General features: G+C 46.6%; 1 protein-coding gene across 2 annotated transcripts in view; it reads right to left on the bottom strand.

The window, feature by feature from the left end:
* Positions 1–17,275, bottom strand: part of cdc42bpb (CDC42 binding protein kinase beta (DMPK-like)) — a 95,043-nt gene extending 77,768 nt beyond the window's left edge. For both annotated transcript variants that reach the window (XM_083643607.1, XM_083643608.1), the window contains exon 1: positions 16,044–17,275. In XM_083643607.1, coding sequence (XP_083499733.1) covers positions 16,044–16,239 — 196 coding nt within the window. In that variant the 5' untranslated portion in view covers positions 16,240–17,275. The remainder of the gene's footprint in view (positions 1–16,043) is intronic.
* Between the last annotated feature and the right edge of the window lie 225 nt (positions 17,276–17,500).

Raw genomic sequence — 17,500 nt, 5'->3', positions numbered from 1 at the left:
CAAATGATAGCGTAGTTGAACTTTTGTGGAAAAAAACATATCATCATCAGACACAAATTATTAATCAAAGTATCCTTTTTTCTAGGCCTACATCTTAACACGTTCACTGCCATTGGCGAGTCAACTCGTCAAGCAGAAACCAACGGTTGACTGCCAATAGCGAGTCAACTCGTCAAAAAAAAAAAAAAAAAAAATTGACGGTGGGACGTTGATCTAACCCTTTTACATCTCCTATATAAATATGGGAGCCACCGAACGTGTACAACCCATTCCACCGACCCACTAAGTGGCGACAGTGCTCTCCAGACTATTGAAAGCCGAGCCAAAACTGCAGGGAAAAGCTTGAGGAAGCCATTCTCATACTGTAGGCGAAAACGCTTTCGCGCTGGAGCACAACGGTGGCGCACAATGGTGGGGGGTTCCAAAAATAGACTGGGTGGAACACACTTTGAAACACGCAGCATAAAGCCCAGAATCGCAAAAGCTTCATCAAAGCTCTCAACCGAAACTAGGGATGCACCGATTGCCATTTTCTTGGCCGATTCCGATTTCCGATTTTTGAATAGTCTGACTTGCCGATACCGATTTTTGCCGATTCTGATTTTTTTTTCTAAAAACAACAATTGACAGCTTACACAAACGTTTTTGTAACTATGTTTAAAAATTAAGATTCATAGAACAATTCTTACATCTAATGGGGATCCAAATAAACAAATAAACAATTCTTATCATTTGCATGAAGTAGGACCTTCTCACTCAAACACATCTCAAAATAAAAGTGTTCCAGGTTAGGCTACTGGACAGAGCTTTTTTGTGCAAATACAATGAATACAAAAATTAAATTAAATCCAATAGCCTATATCCCACAGCTATCATGCATTTACTTTTCCAAAAGAAAACAGGTGCAACAGAACATCAAAATGATCCATGGACAAGGAGTTTATAGACTGGCTCCAGACCAGTCCTCTTGAGTAGAGGGGAAATGAGTTTATGAGTTACAGTAACGATCTTCAGTCTGAATATCAGGCGGAGTTTACACACAGTCCGAAGTTTGGTATGCGTATTTTTATCTGCCATCCGAAAAAAATATCGTCACGCACAGAAAACGTTGCACACTTGTGAGTCCGATGCATTTTTATTATTATGTCCGTCGTTCTCATGTCGTTCTATTTGCAATACGAAACAAATAGTCTCTCCTGTATCCACGTCACGTTACAACATGACTTGACAGGCTGAGGCAGCAGCGCTGATGTGGAATGGAAAAGCAGGTCGGGGAATGGTTCTACTGGACACACTCGCCAAGCCAGCTGTGCGCGGTGGCGGGTTGCTGGAGCACCGCTTCCCGGGGAGAGAGAGCAGAGAGAGGGGGGCCAGTGAGGTGAAGCGAGCCGCTCTGACTGGACTCCAGCCGAGCGGGACACGGCCGCACCTCTGTCTCCACGGCTTATTTTCGACTTGCATGTGTGACAAACTGCGAGCTTTGTCTACTTCACTGACGGTGAAAAAAATCCACAACGAGGAAGGTATGCTGGCGTGTGTGGTGTGGTGGCTGGGTGCCTGTCTCGGTGCTTTGGGGTGCGCGCACGTCATGTGAAAATCGGCTCACAGAATCGGCTATTTAGAGTGACCGGAACAGATCACCGATCGAGGCCGATCACGTGAAAATCGGCCATTTCCGGTCACGTGCCGATCGATCGGTGCATCCCTAACCGAAACCCCAAGAAACGAGCGAGCCCATCCAGACTCGCCCGACGAGGGGCAGCCAGGCAGCACAGACAGCAGCAACTCGCTTGTGACAGACCCGCTGCAGCCACGGAGGGAGGAGGAGAACACACACGGAGGGAGGAGTTTGAAGGAGAGGGGGGTTTCCTGCTGTTATGGAGGAAAATACTGTTCAAAACTATTGTTTAGATGTCTGACGTCTTACTGATGCCAAAAATAAATGGTTAAAGTGACTGTTCTATCGAATTTCACAAAAAGGCATTTTTCTCACCTTTCATTTTCAGATGCTGAAACCATGCTGTATTCAACTGCTAATGCCTACATAACTACTAACTCTACAAACTAACTCTTTTAGACAGAGAAAGCACACATTCTATTAGTTCTTTTGAGATATTTTGTGTTCACAAAATCCTAACAGAAAAGAATCCTCGGCTCTTGAAAGATGAGCCAGAATCCTCAAAAAAAAAACTTGGCAGAAGCTACCTACAGTATTGAAAAAACGGCTGGCAGTGAATGTGTTAAAACATGTTTGGAGGGTTTTTTTGTTTTGTTTTTTGTTTAATAGTCTTTGAATTATATGACGTGAGGTCCAGTTAGCTTTGCACAGAAACAGCTGGTAGAAATACTTTTTACTTTTATACTTTGAGTACATTTTGCTGCCTGTACTTTTTTACTTTTACTTGAGTAAATTAGTTGAATCAGTATTTCTACTTTTACCAGAGTCTTTATTTACACAAGTAACTATACTTCTCCTTAAGTAAAGAATGTGTGTACTTTTCCCAACTCTGGATCTTTCCAATGACTTTGGCAATTCTAAAGAAACAATAGTTATGATTTTCTTTGACTAAGATTAAGGCTTTTAGTGGAATAAAACATAACTCACAGCTAAATAAACTCTCCTCTCTCTCTGGGTGAAAGACTGCAGGTCTCATCAGGTTGATCAGAGCCCTCATTCCAGGGAAACATGTTTCATCTGTCTGTCTGCACAGACAGGTTCCCCCCAGAGCCACAGACAGGTTCCCCCCAGAGCCACAGACAGGTTCCCCTCAGGGCCACAGACAGGTTCCTCTCAGGCCACAGACAGGTTCCCCCCAGAGCCACAGACAGGTTCCCCCCAGAGCCACAGACAGGTTCCCCTCAGAGCCACAGACAGGTTCCCCTCAGACAGGTTCCTCTCAGGGCCACAGACAGGTTCCCCTCAGGGCCACAGACAGGTTCCCCTCAGGGCCACAGACAGGTTCCTCTCAGGCCACAGACAGGTTCCTCTCAGGCCACAGACAGGTTCCCCTCAGAGCCACAGACAGGTTCCTCTCAGAGCCACAGACAGGTTCCTCTCAGGGCCACAGACAGGTTCCCCTCAGGGCCACAGACAGGTTCCCCTCAGGGCCACAGACAGGTTCCCCTCAGGGCCACAGACAGGTTCCTCTCAGGCCACAGACAGGTTCCCCTCAGAGCCACAGACAGGTTCCTCTCAGGCCACAGACAGGTTCCTCTCAGGCCACAGACAGGTTCCCCTCAGGGCCACAGACAGGTTCCTCTCAGGCCACAGACAGGTTCCTCTCAGGCCACAGACAGGTGGGAGCATTTGCAAGGAGCAGGAGAAGGCAACCGGAGTAAAACTACATTTCCCATGAGCGTGGTGTGTGGACGATGTTAACACCACAGAGAGCTCAGAGATAACGTGTGTCCTGAGGGGGAGGGGAGTGTGTGTGTGTGTGTGTGTGTGTGTGTGTGTGTGTGTGTGTGTGTGTGTGTGTGTGTGTGTGTGAGATCAGCTGGAATGAGTGGAATGCTCTTCAGTCGTGCCCCAGCTCTCTGCTCCGTCTGTGTGTGTGTCTGATCAGCCACCATCAGTAATCAATACAAACACACATTATTAAATAATCAGACCAATAAGGTTTCCCCCAGTGTATCCCCCCCCCCCCCAAGGACCTGTGGGAACCCTGTAAAATTTTTTTTTTAATTTTGTGTCTGTGTCAGTCTGTGTGTGTGTGTGTATGATGAGGGAGGGAGGGATGAGAGAGAGCGAGTGTCCTGCTTCGTGACCAGACATCACTCCTCATGCAACCAATCAGAGGCAGAGGAGGGCGGGTCTTAACAAGAACAGAAGTGGCCTCCATAATAACGTGAGTTTGCTAGCTGCCTCCAGACAGTCAGAGTGCTGTCACTGTTAGCCTGCGGCTACAGTAGCTAGCTGCCTCCAGACAGTCACAGTGCTGTCACTGTTAGCCTGCGGCTACAGTAGCTAGCTGCCTCCAGACAGTCACAGTGCTGTCACTGTTAGCCTGCGGCTACAGTAGCTAGCTGTCTCCAGACAGTCACTGTGTTGTCACTGTTAGCCTGCGGCTACAGTAGCTAGCTGCCTCCAGACAGTCACAGTGCTGTCACTGTTAGCCTGCAGCTACAGTAGCTAGCTGCCTCCAGACAGTCACAGTGCACTGTTAGCCTGCAGCTACAGTAGCTAGCTGCCGCCAGACAGTCACAGTGCTGTCACTGTTAGCCTGCGGCTACAGTAGCTAGCTGTCTCCAGACAGTCACTGTGTTGTCACTGTTAGCCTGCGGCTACAGTAGCTAGCTGTCTCCAGACAGTCACTGTGCTGTCACCGTTAGCCTGCGGCTACAGCAGCTAGCTGCCTCCAGACAGTCACAGTGCTGTCACAGTAGCTAGCTGCCTCCAGACAGTCACAGTGCTGTCACTGTTAGCCTGCAGCTACAGTAGCTACCTGGCTGGCAAGCCATGAGAAGAGCCAAATAATCAAATGGAATTCAAATGTGTCAGACGATAATAATAATAATAATAGTAATAATATTAATAATAATAATACATTTTATTTGTAGTGGGCTACAGAGTTAAAAGCACACCAAGCAGACAATACAACTGACAATAGTTAAAAGTCAACATAAGTTAACTAAGAAAACCATCCTAAATAAAAAAGGTTTGTAGGCCTTTTTTGATGATGGTTTTGTACAGACAGGAGACAGAGCTACATTCAACAGCAGCAGACAAGGGTTCTGGCTGGTTAATAGGGCTGTGGCGATTCACTTATCTCCCGATTCGATACTATCACGATACTTGGGTGCCGATTCGATATATATTGCGATTCTTAATTATTGCGATTCTACTATTATTGCGATTCGATATTACGATTTATTGCGATTTTTGTTTCTTTTTTTCTTTTCTTTTTTCAGTTTGTTTGCTTTTTTACACTACCGTAGATTAGAACATGGGAAAAGTTGAATCATACACTAGAGACTGTCATGAGTAGGGCTGGGCGATATAGTTAAAAACAGGGGCGGACTGGGATGATAATTCAGGCCGGGCATTAGATACCAAGCAGGCCAGGCTGATATGGGCCGACGCGTGTGAAATTTGTCTGTTTGAAGCCCAATTTGGGCCAAGTCCAATTTTACAATGAGATGCACCCACTTTAACCCTGAAGTGTAATTATTACTTACTGTATTACAGACTAACTAATAAAGTAATAAAACCACTAGTAAACCAGTAGGCGGCGCCTGGCCTGCTGTTCAGTGAGTGGCCTGACTGCGGGCACCCAAAAAAAAAAAAAGTAAAAAAAAATCCCTTTTTTTTTTTTTTTTGCGATTATCGATTCTGGAATAAAAGATCGATTCAAAAAATCGTGACATTAAAAATCGCGATACTTAAGTGAATCGATTTTTTCCCCCACCCCTACTGGTTAATAAGAGTTAAGCCGTGCTAGCTCGTATCTTTGGCTATCTTCTGTAAGAAAATAACGTTAACATTACCCAGCAGCATGGACTTCATGATAGCTCTGCTTTGTTGACAATCTGGGGCCGGTTGCACCAACTGGTCTTACACTGGTCTTAAGCTAAGTTGGTCGTAACTTTACGACCTACAGCTACGCCGGTTGCACCAAGACGACTTAAGCCTTATTTTCACTAAGACCAGGCGTAACTCCTACGCCTCGTCAGGAGGAGGCGTAGAGCCTGCCTGTAACAGAGATCTCCGCAGAGACCTTTTTGACCGTCATCGTCGTAACATCGCCAGTTCGCCGTCTTTGAAAGCACGACGTTAGATTATAACTAACTACTTGTGTGGCTTAGCCTTCCCAAATGTTGGCGTTAATTCTTTTAGAATTTAATACATAGAATTGGGAACGTTACATTCAATTTCATTCAGACTCCCTGACACTAATCGCCGCCGCCATTTTCCCCCGGGGCTTCCACAGGAGGAGGGGGGTGGGAGGAGGGAGGGTGTAGTGACGCACATACAGTAGTGGGTGACGGCGCGAGGCACATGTGGGCCAATCAGAGGGCATTCCCCGACAATTCACATGAACGCGCATTGCTATGACCAGCGTAGTTAAGACCAGAGTAAGCCGTGTTGGTGCAACAGGCGTAAGTCCATGGTCTTAACTAAGACCGACGTAGGAGTTACGACCAGGCATAGTTAAGACCAGTTGGTGCAACCGGCCCCTGGTTGTGCTGTCTAGTCCATCTTGGCAGCCAGTTTGCTCAAGCTTAGCTATGATTTCAGATTGCTGTAAGTGACAAAGCCTATTGTTGTTTTCAGTGCTGGTGTGTTTGTTCCATGCTCTCTCTCCTTGGTGCTGGAGATAATGGAATGTTGTGGAATGTTTAAAGGAATTCTCACTTTTTACCTTTAGACACATAACAGATTAAATACTCGTAACTTTTGATATGAGACTGAGAGCTATCCAAGTCAGAGGTTCTCAAATGTTTTTCAGCCAAGGACGCCTTACAAGATAGAAAATATACCGGGGACCCCCTCATTCTGATTTGTGATTTTGGGCTAAGCTTAATTGTTTCCATGGTAACGTGCTTGACTTTTTAATTGATAGGTTTGTTAGATTAGAATATAATCCATGAACCATTTTAGATTTAAAGCATAAAATATTTTCATTGAACTATGAAGCTTTTGCAACAACGAAAAAGTTATTTTTATTTTCCTGAAAACTTTTCGCGGACCACCTTGCAAAGTGCCATGGACCCCTGGGGGTCCCCGGACCCCCATTTGAGAACCACTGATCTAAGTTATAGGCCTATGGGAGAGTTTCTAGTTGGATGGAAATGAAAAATGAAAATGTAGGGCCATATGCAATGTTAAAAACAAAAACAAATCCGGATTTATTTTTCTCCATTTTAATTTTAATTTGGGGGTTATGAGGATTGATTATTTTTTGATGACTTGTCTTTCTGACAGCCTCCTCGATAGGTTTCTCAAAGTGAAAACCAAGTTGTGAGGTGACGTAAGGGCCCCGCGCAAGACCCCCTCTCAAAAACACCCCAATCCAAAAGAGATTTTTTTTTTTTTAGAATTATGAAATAATTTAGGTTACTGCAATAAACTACTTTTGATTTTAATAATTAAGCCTACTTTCTTCAGCCAAATAATTTAAAATTCTGCAATGCTCCATGTTTTGCCCCAAAAATGTTAGATTTTCACCATTGTAAAAGCAGGCCACCCTCCACATAAATATGTGTGACACATATTTATGTGGAGGGTGTTTTGTCAAAAATGTTGCCCTATGGAATCTGTGTTAGAGCTTTTTCAAATTCTCAATTCCGCAATTCCGTCCGTGGTTCTGTTATCACAGAAAATATAGGGCCCTTAATGCTGCCATCAGTCTGTCGCTGGCAGCGCCGGGCCCGCCCCCAAAAAAAAGACATCTGGCTGGTGGGCGGTCCTTAACCACTTTTTAAGAGTTATGCCCCAGACAAGCATGTCCATCATCAGTTAAGGATGCACCTTCAAGCGACCAAACCAGGCCATGCCGGGCCAAACCAGACCACACTGGGCCATACCAGGCCGAACCAGGCCTAACCAGACCACAACGGGCCAAACCAGACCACGCCGGGCCAAACCAGGCCATGCCGGGCCAAACCAGGCCATGCCGGGCCAAACCAGACCACACTGGGCCAAACCAGGCCATGCCGGGCCAAACCAGGCCATGCCGGGCCAAACCAGACCACACTGGGCCAAACCAGGCCATGCCGGGCCAAACCAGACCACACTGGGCCAAACCAGGCCATGCCGGGCCAAACCAGACCACACTGGGCCAAACCAGGCCACGCCGGGCCAAACCAGGCCAAACCAGACCACAACGGGCCAAACCAGGCCGAACCAGACCACGCCGGGCCAAACCAGACCACACCGGGCCAAAGTAGGTCAAACTAGACCACAGTGTGAGGCGCTAGACCAAGGCTTGGAGCCTGACCTATCCTACAGCAGCTTGAATAAGCATTCACATACACTATGCTATATACTATAGTATACAATACTTTACATGTTATGTTATGTTGTTATGCTGTACTTATACCACACGGCACTGGACATGTCAGCGCTGATGTTTTCTCTCTCTCCTGACCACAGGCTGCTAGCTGGCTCCAGGTTCTACACAAGAGATAGAATCCAGGCCAGGTGAGCATTCTGCTGCTCATCATCATTCAGTCCAGAAGCTTCCAGACTGTTTCAGTCCAGAAGCTTCCAGACTGTTTCAGTCCAGAAGCTTCCAGACTGTTTCAGTCCAGAAGCTTCCAGACTGTTTCAGGTGGTGACACTATGGCCATGTTTAGAGGGCAACGGTCTGTATAAAACGGCAAACTGACATTGCGTTCTCGCCTTTGATTTCGTGTTTATACACGGTGTTTGTGATAACGATTCGCGTGCAGACTGAAGCCGCAAGAAACTCAGAGCAGCGTCAAATGTGAGCCAGAATAACATGGTAACTTCTGGTTAAAACCTTCACAATAATGGCAATTAAATAAACTAATAGCCTTATTGGTGCATGTTGCAACCTTTTTTGTGTGTGTGAGCCGAAACACATAGAACACAGAGAAGTAAAAGTCAATTTTAGCCTGTAGTGACTCGACAGTTCTACCCAGTTATAAATTACTGCTTTTATTTTGAAGGCAAAAATGCCTAGCTTCCTTTATCCTGTCTATTTCTAACGGGCTTGATTTAGCTTTGTAGGATTCAAATTGAAATGAATTTTCCACGTGATAGAGTGACAGAACAATTGGGACTTGAGGAAATGCATCAGACCATGAGTTGTCTTCAATTATTTAATGGCGGAGTGATTAATTCATATGCATTCATATTCATAACGCAGATTATGTGTTTAAATCGTTATTGTTGAATGCCAATGGGCTAGTTCAATGCTCCTATATTGTCTATCATTGTCTTCCATGGCGAAGGAGGGCTGTGTCATTACCTGAATTGCTTTTCGGCCCCTCCTCACAGACCCTGAGAGAGATAGACCCTCAAGAGAAACCCTGGCCCCTTCTTACAGACCCTGAGAGAGATAGACCCTCAAGAGAAACCCTGGCCCCTCCTTACAGACCCTGAGAGAGATAGACCCCCAAGAGAAACCCTGGCCCCTCCTCACAGACCCTGAGAGAGATATACCCCCAAGAGAAACCCTGGCCCCTCCTTACAGACCCTGAGAGAGATATACCCCCAAGAGAAACCCTGGCCCCTCCTTACAGACCCTGAGAGAGATAGACCCCCAAGAGAAACCCTGGCCCCTCCTTACAGACCCTGAGAGAGATAGACCCCCAAGAGAAACCCTGGCCCCTCCTTACAGACCCTGAGAGAGATATACCCCCAAGAGAAACCCTGGCCCCTCCTTACAGACCCTGAGAGAGATAGACCCCCAAGAGAAACCCTGGCCCCTCCTCACAGACCCTGAGAGAGATAGACCCCTAAGAGAAACCCTGGCCCCTCCTCACAGACCCTGAGAGAGATAGACCCCCAAGAGAAACCCTGACCCCTCCTCACAGACCCTGAGAGAGATAGACCCCTAAGAGAAACCCTGGCCCCTCCTTACAGACCCTGAGAGAGATAGACCCCCAAGAGAAACCCTGGCCCCTCCTCACAGACCCTGAGAGAGATAGACCCCTAAGAGAAACCCTGGCCCCTCCTCACAGACCCTGAGAGAGATAGACCCCCGAGAGAAACCCTGACCCCTCCTTACAGACCCTGAGAGAGATATACCCCCAAGAGAAACCCTGGCCCCTCCTTACAGACCCTGAGAGAGATAGACCCCCAAGAGAAACCCTGGCCCATCCTCACAGAACCCTTGAATATCCTGAAAGACCTGGAGCCCTCTCGAGGACCCCTGGAGCCTGTGTAGACCCCGTGTAGAAGCCCTGTAGGACCCCCCTATAGCAGGGCTCCCTAAACCCCGGAGCGAGGTCTGAATCTGGAGCGAACTAAAAATCAAATCCGGAGCGGACCTTGTGTCACTCACAATAGTGTCTGACGCGGTGTGTGATTGAACATGCATTTACTTGTGTTTGTGTGTGTGCGCAAGACCATGAGCGCATGTGTGACGCACATGCGCTCACAATGGGGTCAGTGCCCAAGTGCCCAGGTGCAAGGCATATTTATAGGCAACCACTTCTCCACTGATCCAAGCCACCATACTGTTAGTATTGAATGTGTGTAGCAGCGTTTCTGGTGTCGGTCAACGTGTCCGGCAGATTTCAGTCTCCTGGGACAAATGGAATAAATTCCAATCAAATATTAGATCTGTGTTTATTAGAGATGTCACAATATATCGTCCCACAATATATCGCGATATCAAAACGTGACAATATGTATCGTTGAGATGAAATCTCATATCGTGAGAAAAAGAAGCTGAACATGGTGGCACTGATCTGCATCTGATTGCATGCTCGCTCTCCTTTTCATTGCTTTGTTTGAACAGACGAGGGACGTTACAGACACGGAGGATGAAAATGGTGAAATTACTCAAATTAGCGTGGAGGATGCCCCCTCAACTTACAAATCGATCGCAAAAAAATATTGTTAAAATTTCGTAATCGTATCGTTATCGTGAACCCAGTATCGTGTATCGTATCGTGAACTGAGTGTATCGTGACACCCCTAGTGTTTATTGACCTTAAAAACAATTGATAGCAGGATCATCACCTAAAAAAATAAACCCTGGATAGATAGGGCTCAACACTGGCAAGTACTTTCAGTTCTCAGGTGAAGGCTAAAAGTAACAATTAGGGACGGGCATTTTTAGCAAAAACACTATTCGAAATTCACTGGGCCAAAGTCGACTTTTTAGTCGAAATTCGGCCATCCCTTTAAAAAAAAAAGGCGAGTCAAATGTTATATTGTCTCCCCTGATTCTAAGTATGGTTGAATCGCTTGGTTTGACCAAGTAAAACCATTTTTATAAGCATTTTTCCCAAGGTCTATGGGAAAATGAATGGCGGCTGGAATCCCATGGAGAGGGAGAGGGGGCGTGACTTTGGCAGTCTATTGTCGTTAGGCAGCCAGACCTGAGCCTACGTTAGCCTACTACGCTAACGTTAGCCTACTACGCTAACGTTAGCATCGCCGAGATGGCCCGGGGAACAGTAGACAGAATATCAGATTTTCTTCATGCAGTAACTAACGAGCCTTCAAAGCTTTTCCTTGTGGCTGAGTGTTGCTGTAATATAGACAGTTTAAGAGACCATTTCTACTACGTTTCTACCGTTTGTACCTAGGAGCTGCTGGGTGCTACCAGAGGTGCTACTGTCGATACACTGACAGGCTAGTGCGCAGCTCTGGTGCACCGCAGCTACGGGAATGTCACATGGACATGTCGCTCTTAAAGAGACAGGCGCCGGTAAAAATATATATATATATATATATATATAAATATGAAATAAATAAACGATTTTCGACTTTCAATAAAGTATGACTTGATAATAAAAACTATTATTTGAAAATGTGAAATTCATTACCCATCCCTAGTAACAATAATAGCATATTCTTACCTTTTCTTCCAGTTTAAAGTTCAGCAAGTATTCCCAGCTGAGCTCGTGAGTCTAGCCTATTGTCCGTTCTGAAAGCGAGTTGGACCACCGCGTGTCAATCAGCTGTAGTCTGCTTTATTTTATGCTATCGTCGTCATTGACAATAATGTAGACCCGCTTGGTTCCAGGTAGGCTTGTCGCGGTATTCGGTGTTACCGGGGTTACCCGGTGGCGAGACATACACCGATTACATAACGTGCCCACCGGTAACACCTTTTGTTTTTATGGAGGAAGAATTGAAAGGAAAACTCCGCAGTTTCAGCGCCGGTGTAAATTACAAGCGCTCCCTCTCGGCTGCAGTGTGGCTCCGCTGTTCTGGTTAGACCAGCAACTAACGTTAGTTAACGCTATGCATCTTATGAACACAAATGATGCCCTCCTCATACACATGTAGGTAAGACCCTTAGCTAAGCCTGTGTGTGCATACTGTTGTCACTGCGGGCCATCTCTGGAAATGTGCCTTTTTTTCCACAGCGAAAAGTCGATGCTAACTTAGCATCAATGCTAGCGGGAGGGAGGGAGGACTTACCAGCATTCAGTCAGTGCCTGCTTACTGCTGCTTGCTGGTATTGTTAATCCCATGTCAGAAAAAGTCTCCAGGTGTGTCGCTAACGTTAGTTTCTTTTGAGAAAGATTGTCTCCACGGGCGTCTGAAAAGTTGTCTCGAGTCAGATGCAGCCATGAGTTGTGATGCAGCCAGTGTTGTATGACTGTGAGCGTCCATGCTAACGTTAGTACTTTAAACAGCAGCAGCGTGCGTCTTGTCTCTATGAACCTACAGAATGGATGCTTAAAGCATACTCTTGCTTACTTTAAAACTTGTATTATCAACGTACATATAACGTAACGTTCGCTCTAGTCTAGCGTTCGCTGCTATGGATACTCGACTGGTGTCTCACTGTTAAGGCCTAAACATGGTCGTCCGTCAGAGCCTCGCCCCGCCCTCCCCGTATGACGGCGGGTGGAGCGCCGTCCTACGGGGAGGGGGCGCCGTCGGCTGCTCGAAAATGTGACTCAGCGCCGACGATACGTGCGTGACGTCAGCTGCACGAGAGTTGTGACTGGCCGTTGCCTTGGCTCATCGTCGTAAAGTCGCCTTTCAAAGCATGACGTTAGATTATAACAAACTAGTTGTGTGGCTTAGCCTTCCCAAATGTTGAGGGTCGTTTTTTAGAATTTAATACATAGAATTGGGAACGTTACATTCAATTTCATTCAGACTGCCTGGCACACAATCTCCGCCATTTTCACACGGAGCTTCCACAGGAGGAGGGGGGGTGGGAGGAGGGAGGGCGTAGTGGCGTCCGAGCATGTAGGGCTCGCTGGCGCCGGCAGACGGCGAGACGGCTCCAATTCGAGGCGGACGGACGAGTCTGTTTAGGCCTTTATTGTTCCCGGGAACAACATGAACTAGTAGGAACTAACAATCCTATTGTTTACATTTCCCGGTGTAACTGGTAATACCGGTGACGTCACGTGCTTATTATTTGGTGTGAAAATGTTCACACCGTGGCTTTCCTAGTTCCAGTCAGAAAATACTTTTGAAGGTTTGATTGATCTCATCTCTGCATGTGGGTATGCAGGCGCCCGCTAGCCACAGTCTCCACCTGTTGAGGGCTGCTGACCGACCGAGGCGCACGCATTCAATCAGAGGAGCGCGTGCAAAGCCACGCATCCTAATTGTGAATTATGTTTTGTCGTTTTGTTCATCGCATAACATACAGTAGCCTACACTATAACCTACGCGTACAAATATTAATTTAGGCAATTTAATAGGAGCTGTGTGGAAATGGAATTTGAGCCTATTTTAATACAACTCAAATTGTGCTGAGGGGATTATTTTCATCACACTTTGTGAGCGCCAGATTTTCATTTGTCTGACTTTGATTTTACCGGTAGGAAATGAATTACCTAACTACCGTAAATTCCGGACTATAAGCCGCGGCTTTTTCCCCGTTTTTTGGCCTTTTTTGCCCCCTGCGGCTTATATAACGGTGCGTCTTATCTATGGATTTTTTCCAAAAAAAAAAAAAAATCTCTCTTTTTTAGCACTCTTTCTAACTATAAATCCACTTCTGTTTTAATTTCCTCTCTTGCCCTCTTTTAACAACATAACATAACATAACATAACACAACACAGGTAAGCAGAAAGAAAAAGACGAAGCAATCACGCCATGAATGAGGAAATGACTCACCTGCTGGAGGCTGGAGATACACCGCTTGGGCTAAACTTTTACTCCGTGAAACACTATCGATTAAGTCCGACATCGCTCAGAGGTTTTGAGCAGCTTGAAAACAAGTTTGAAAACGTGCAGAAGTCCATCCACTCACTCACTAAAGAAACTAAGGCAACCGTGAACAGAGTTTATAATGCGGAAAAGCGCATCCGCGCACTGGAGGACAAAAACAACACAGTGAGTCCGAAAATGGATAAAATGCAAAATCGAAACCCTGCACACGCAGGTTGATGACTTAATCAGCAGGAGTAAAAGAAATAACATTCGCCTGATCAATGTAAAAGAGGGAGCTGAGATTGGTGACATGGACGCTTTCGTGGCAAAATCCTGTGTTACATCCTGGACCTGAAGGAAGGCGAGAAACCACCAGAGGTGGACAGGGCACACCGGGCGCCTCGGCCACGTCCAGACCCCGGCCTGCCACCGAGGGCCATCTTCATCTGCCTACTCCGCTGGCCCGACCGTCAACTCATCCTCCAGGCTGCGGGGAAGAAGCCCCTCACCTGGGAGGGTACACGCTTTTTCGTCCGGCAGGACCTCTCCGCGTTGGTGCAACAGAAACGCGCAACATACAACAGCATCATCGAGTCAATGGATATCGCTTTGGCGTACTGTACCCAGCGAGACTCGTCATAACCATTGATGGACAGCGGCGGAACAAGAGCTCAAAGTGAAACTGCCGAATATCTTTTGAGTTGGACTGGTCAATAGTACTGTGAGTAACTAAAATAAAAAAATAAAAAACGGAATTCTCTCTTCTTTAGCACTCTTTCTAACTATAAATCCACTTCTGTTTTAATTTCCTCTCTTGCCCTCTTTTCACCACACCGCGGACACTGTGTGCACTGTAAAAAAAACAAAAAATACCACAATGTGTGATTTTGTCTGGGGATTAGTGACCTGACTTTTGTTTTGTTGAAATGTTAATAAATGGGAGCTTCCCCAAACAGCCATCTCTTTCCCGACAATCCCCTCTGTGCACGAAGCCTTACATATGGTAATTAAACATCAAAACACCCGCGGCTTATAGACCGGTGCGGCTTATAGAAGAAAAAAATAGTCACCTTTGAAGGTGCGGCTTATAGACCGGTGCGTCTTATAGTCCCGAATTTACGGTAATTACCGGCTAACGGAAACCCTGGCGTGTGGGCCTACCTAAACCCATGCTTAACGGAAACCCTGGCGTGTAGGCCTACCTAAACCCATGCTTAACGGAAACCCTGGCGTGTAGGCCTACCTAAACCCTGGCGTGTAGGCCTACTTAAACCCTGGCGTGTAGGCCTACTTAAACCCATGCTTAAATTCTGTTCTGGTCCAGTGACGGACTTTGATTTGACGCTCTGATTGAAGAAGGCTCTGTGCTGAAATGCGTAAGCATTTTTCTATTGTGATGTCAGCCGAATACATAAGTGAAATGTGAGTATTTTGTCCTCCTTGACTTTGAAATTTGAGATGTGCCCTTTCATCTTTTAGGGACTTTGATTTATGTTGGTGTCTTTTGCTGGCATTGTTCCAGACCATTGCACTTGTGTAATTCATAAGTGGGCCTTCAATAAATAAATAAAGTACACCTGCCGTATGTATAGGATCTCTGGACCCCCTAAAGCAGTGGTTCCAGCAAAAAGGGGAATACACATTATGTTCTCTACAATTCCACCCATAAGTATAACACAATGACAGAATGTATGACTGCTTTGGTCATGGGTTTCATACACTTTCTGTAATAAAACATGTAAAAGCAAAAATCTTAATCACATATGGGGGACCCTGGGGCAAAATCTTATCAAATGGGGGTCCGTGGTCCAATTTGTGTCAGTTTAGGCTCGTTGATGTGAAAAACTAAAGTTTGATTATTTTTTTTTACCCTTATTTATCCAGGGTAATTAATTACATTGAGATTCCCATCTTTTTCAAGTTGACCATGCTCGCTCACACTCACACACACACACGCACACAAGCAAAGAGAAGCTGACGAGTGCAACCACAGTCTGATCTGCTGGCCACTGATCAGCTCCACTGGAGCGGTTGGGGTTAAGAGCCTTGCTCAAGGGCACCTCAGTGGTGGTAATGAGGGAGGGTCAAGTGCTGCTTTTTCACTTTCCCCACCCAGATTCATCCCGTCGGTCCCAGGGATGGAGCAGACGACCCTCCGGTCACAAGCTCGCTTCTCTAACCTTTAGGCTACCACTGCCTCAGAAGCGGTACCTCTGCCCTAGGACCCCCGAGCCCCTATAGAGCCCCCAGCAAGACCCCGGCTTGTCTTACCCCACTCCAGGAAGTCCGTGACGTGTTTCTCCCTCTTGAGCGATGAGCTGCGGGCCTCGTTGTAGAAGCAGAGCAGCAGGTCCAGCAGGGTCTCCACGCTGAGGGCCGCCCACCCGGACCCAGACTCCCCACAACCAGACTGCCTCTCCTGCAGCAGCAGCTCCTCCAGCTGCTTCAGACGCACCTTGGCGGACATCTTTAAAGCGACCTGAGGTTCTTCCAGGACTACAACTCCCACACTCCACCAGTCTCCTGCAGCAGAGGTTCTCAAGGTGGGCTCCTGGGACCACCAGGGGTCCTCGAGGCGGTCCCAGCGGGGTCCCCAGCAAACTGATGAATTGTTAAACTTCTATGAGTGTTTTGAGCATAGTCCCACTGTTACGTCTCTACTAGGGCTGCAAGTAACAACTATTTTCATTATCGATTATTTTCTCGACTAATCGGTTAGTTGTTTAGTCTATAAAATGTCAGAAAATTGTGAAAAATTACAATCGGTGTTTCCCAAAGCCCAAGATGATGTCCTCAAATGTCTTCTTTTGTCCACGACCCAAAGATATTCAGTTTACTCTGGAGTAAAGAAACCAGAAAATATTCACATTTAAAAAGCTGGAACCAGATAATGTTGCCTTTTTTCATATGTTTTTCATATACATATACATACATAGAAATAGTTGGTGATTATTTTAATAGTTGAGAGCTAAAGTAATGGATTACTCTGTGCAGCTCTGCAGACAAGACAGTCATTGACTTGTGGACAAACTCTTGTCAGGTTTGGGTCAGAGAGACAGACCTCTGGCCCTGATGTGGACTCACAGCTCCTGTCCGACCAGCTAACTAGCTAACTTCAGCTAGCTGTTAGCCGCCTAGCTTAGCTCGCCAGCAGCAGCCCAGAAAACATTCCCGACATTTTGTTTTCCAATCTTTTCCGGTCCACTCTCTTTCTGGTCTTATCTGGTCTCAGCCTGGGCCGGGTTCGGGTTCTGGTTCTGGTCCTGGTTCTTCAGACCACATCACACGCTTTAATCCCGGTAGATAAATCTGGACTGTCCTCAGACCGGGATGTGATGTGGGTCAGAGTCGGTCCGGTCCGGTCCGCTGCTCCTGCTCAGACCGCGGTCTCTGTCTAGTCCCGGGGCGTGTCGGCTCACAGTCTAGCGGGCATGAAGCGCTCTGGTCCCGGTCTTTACACCGTGTTTTTCTCGGTGTTTCCAGGCTTGTTTCCTGGCCGCTGCCCGTCGCTTCCCGGTGTGGCGGAGGGATCGGGGAATATGGCTGAATCCACCTCGACCGCTGCAGCGGCAAGCTAGCGACAACTACACCATACTTCCCGGCCCAGGGTTCATCAAAATAAAAGTTTCAACTTTCAAGCAACACAATATCAGATTCATCAGTTCCAGGAGTTGTCACGACCACCAGTGTCTAGACTCCACAGGGGGATATCGGATATGATATATATC

Source organism: Poromitra crassiceps (genome assembly GCF_964638095.1).
Source record: "Poromitra crassiceps genome assembly, chromosome: 9".
Lineage (NCBI taxonomy): Eukaryota > Metazoa > Chordata > Actinopteri > Beryciformes > Melamphaidae > Poromitra > Poromitra crassiceps.
This window is presented reverse-complemented; position numbering and strand designations above follow the sequence as displayed.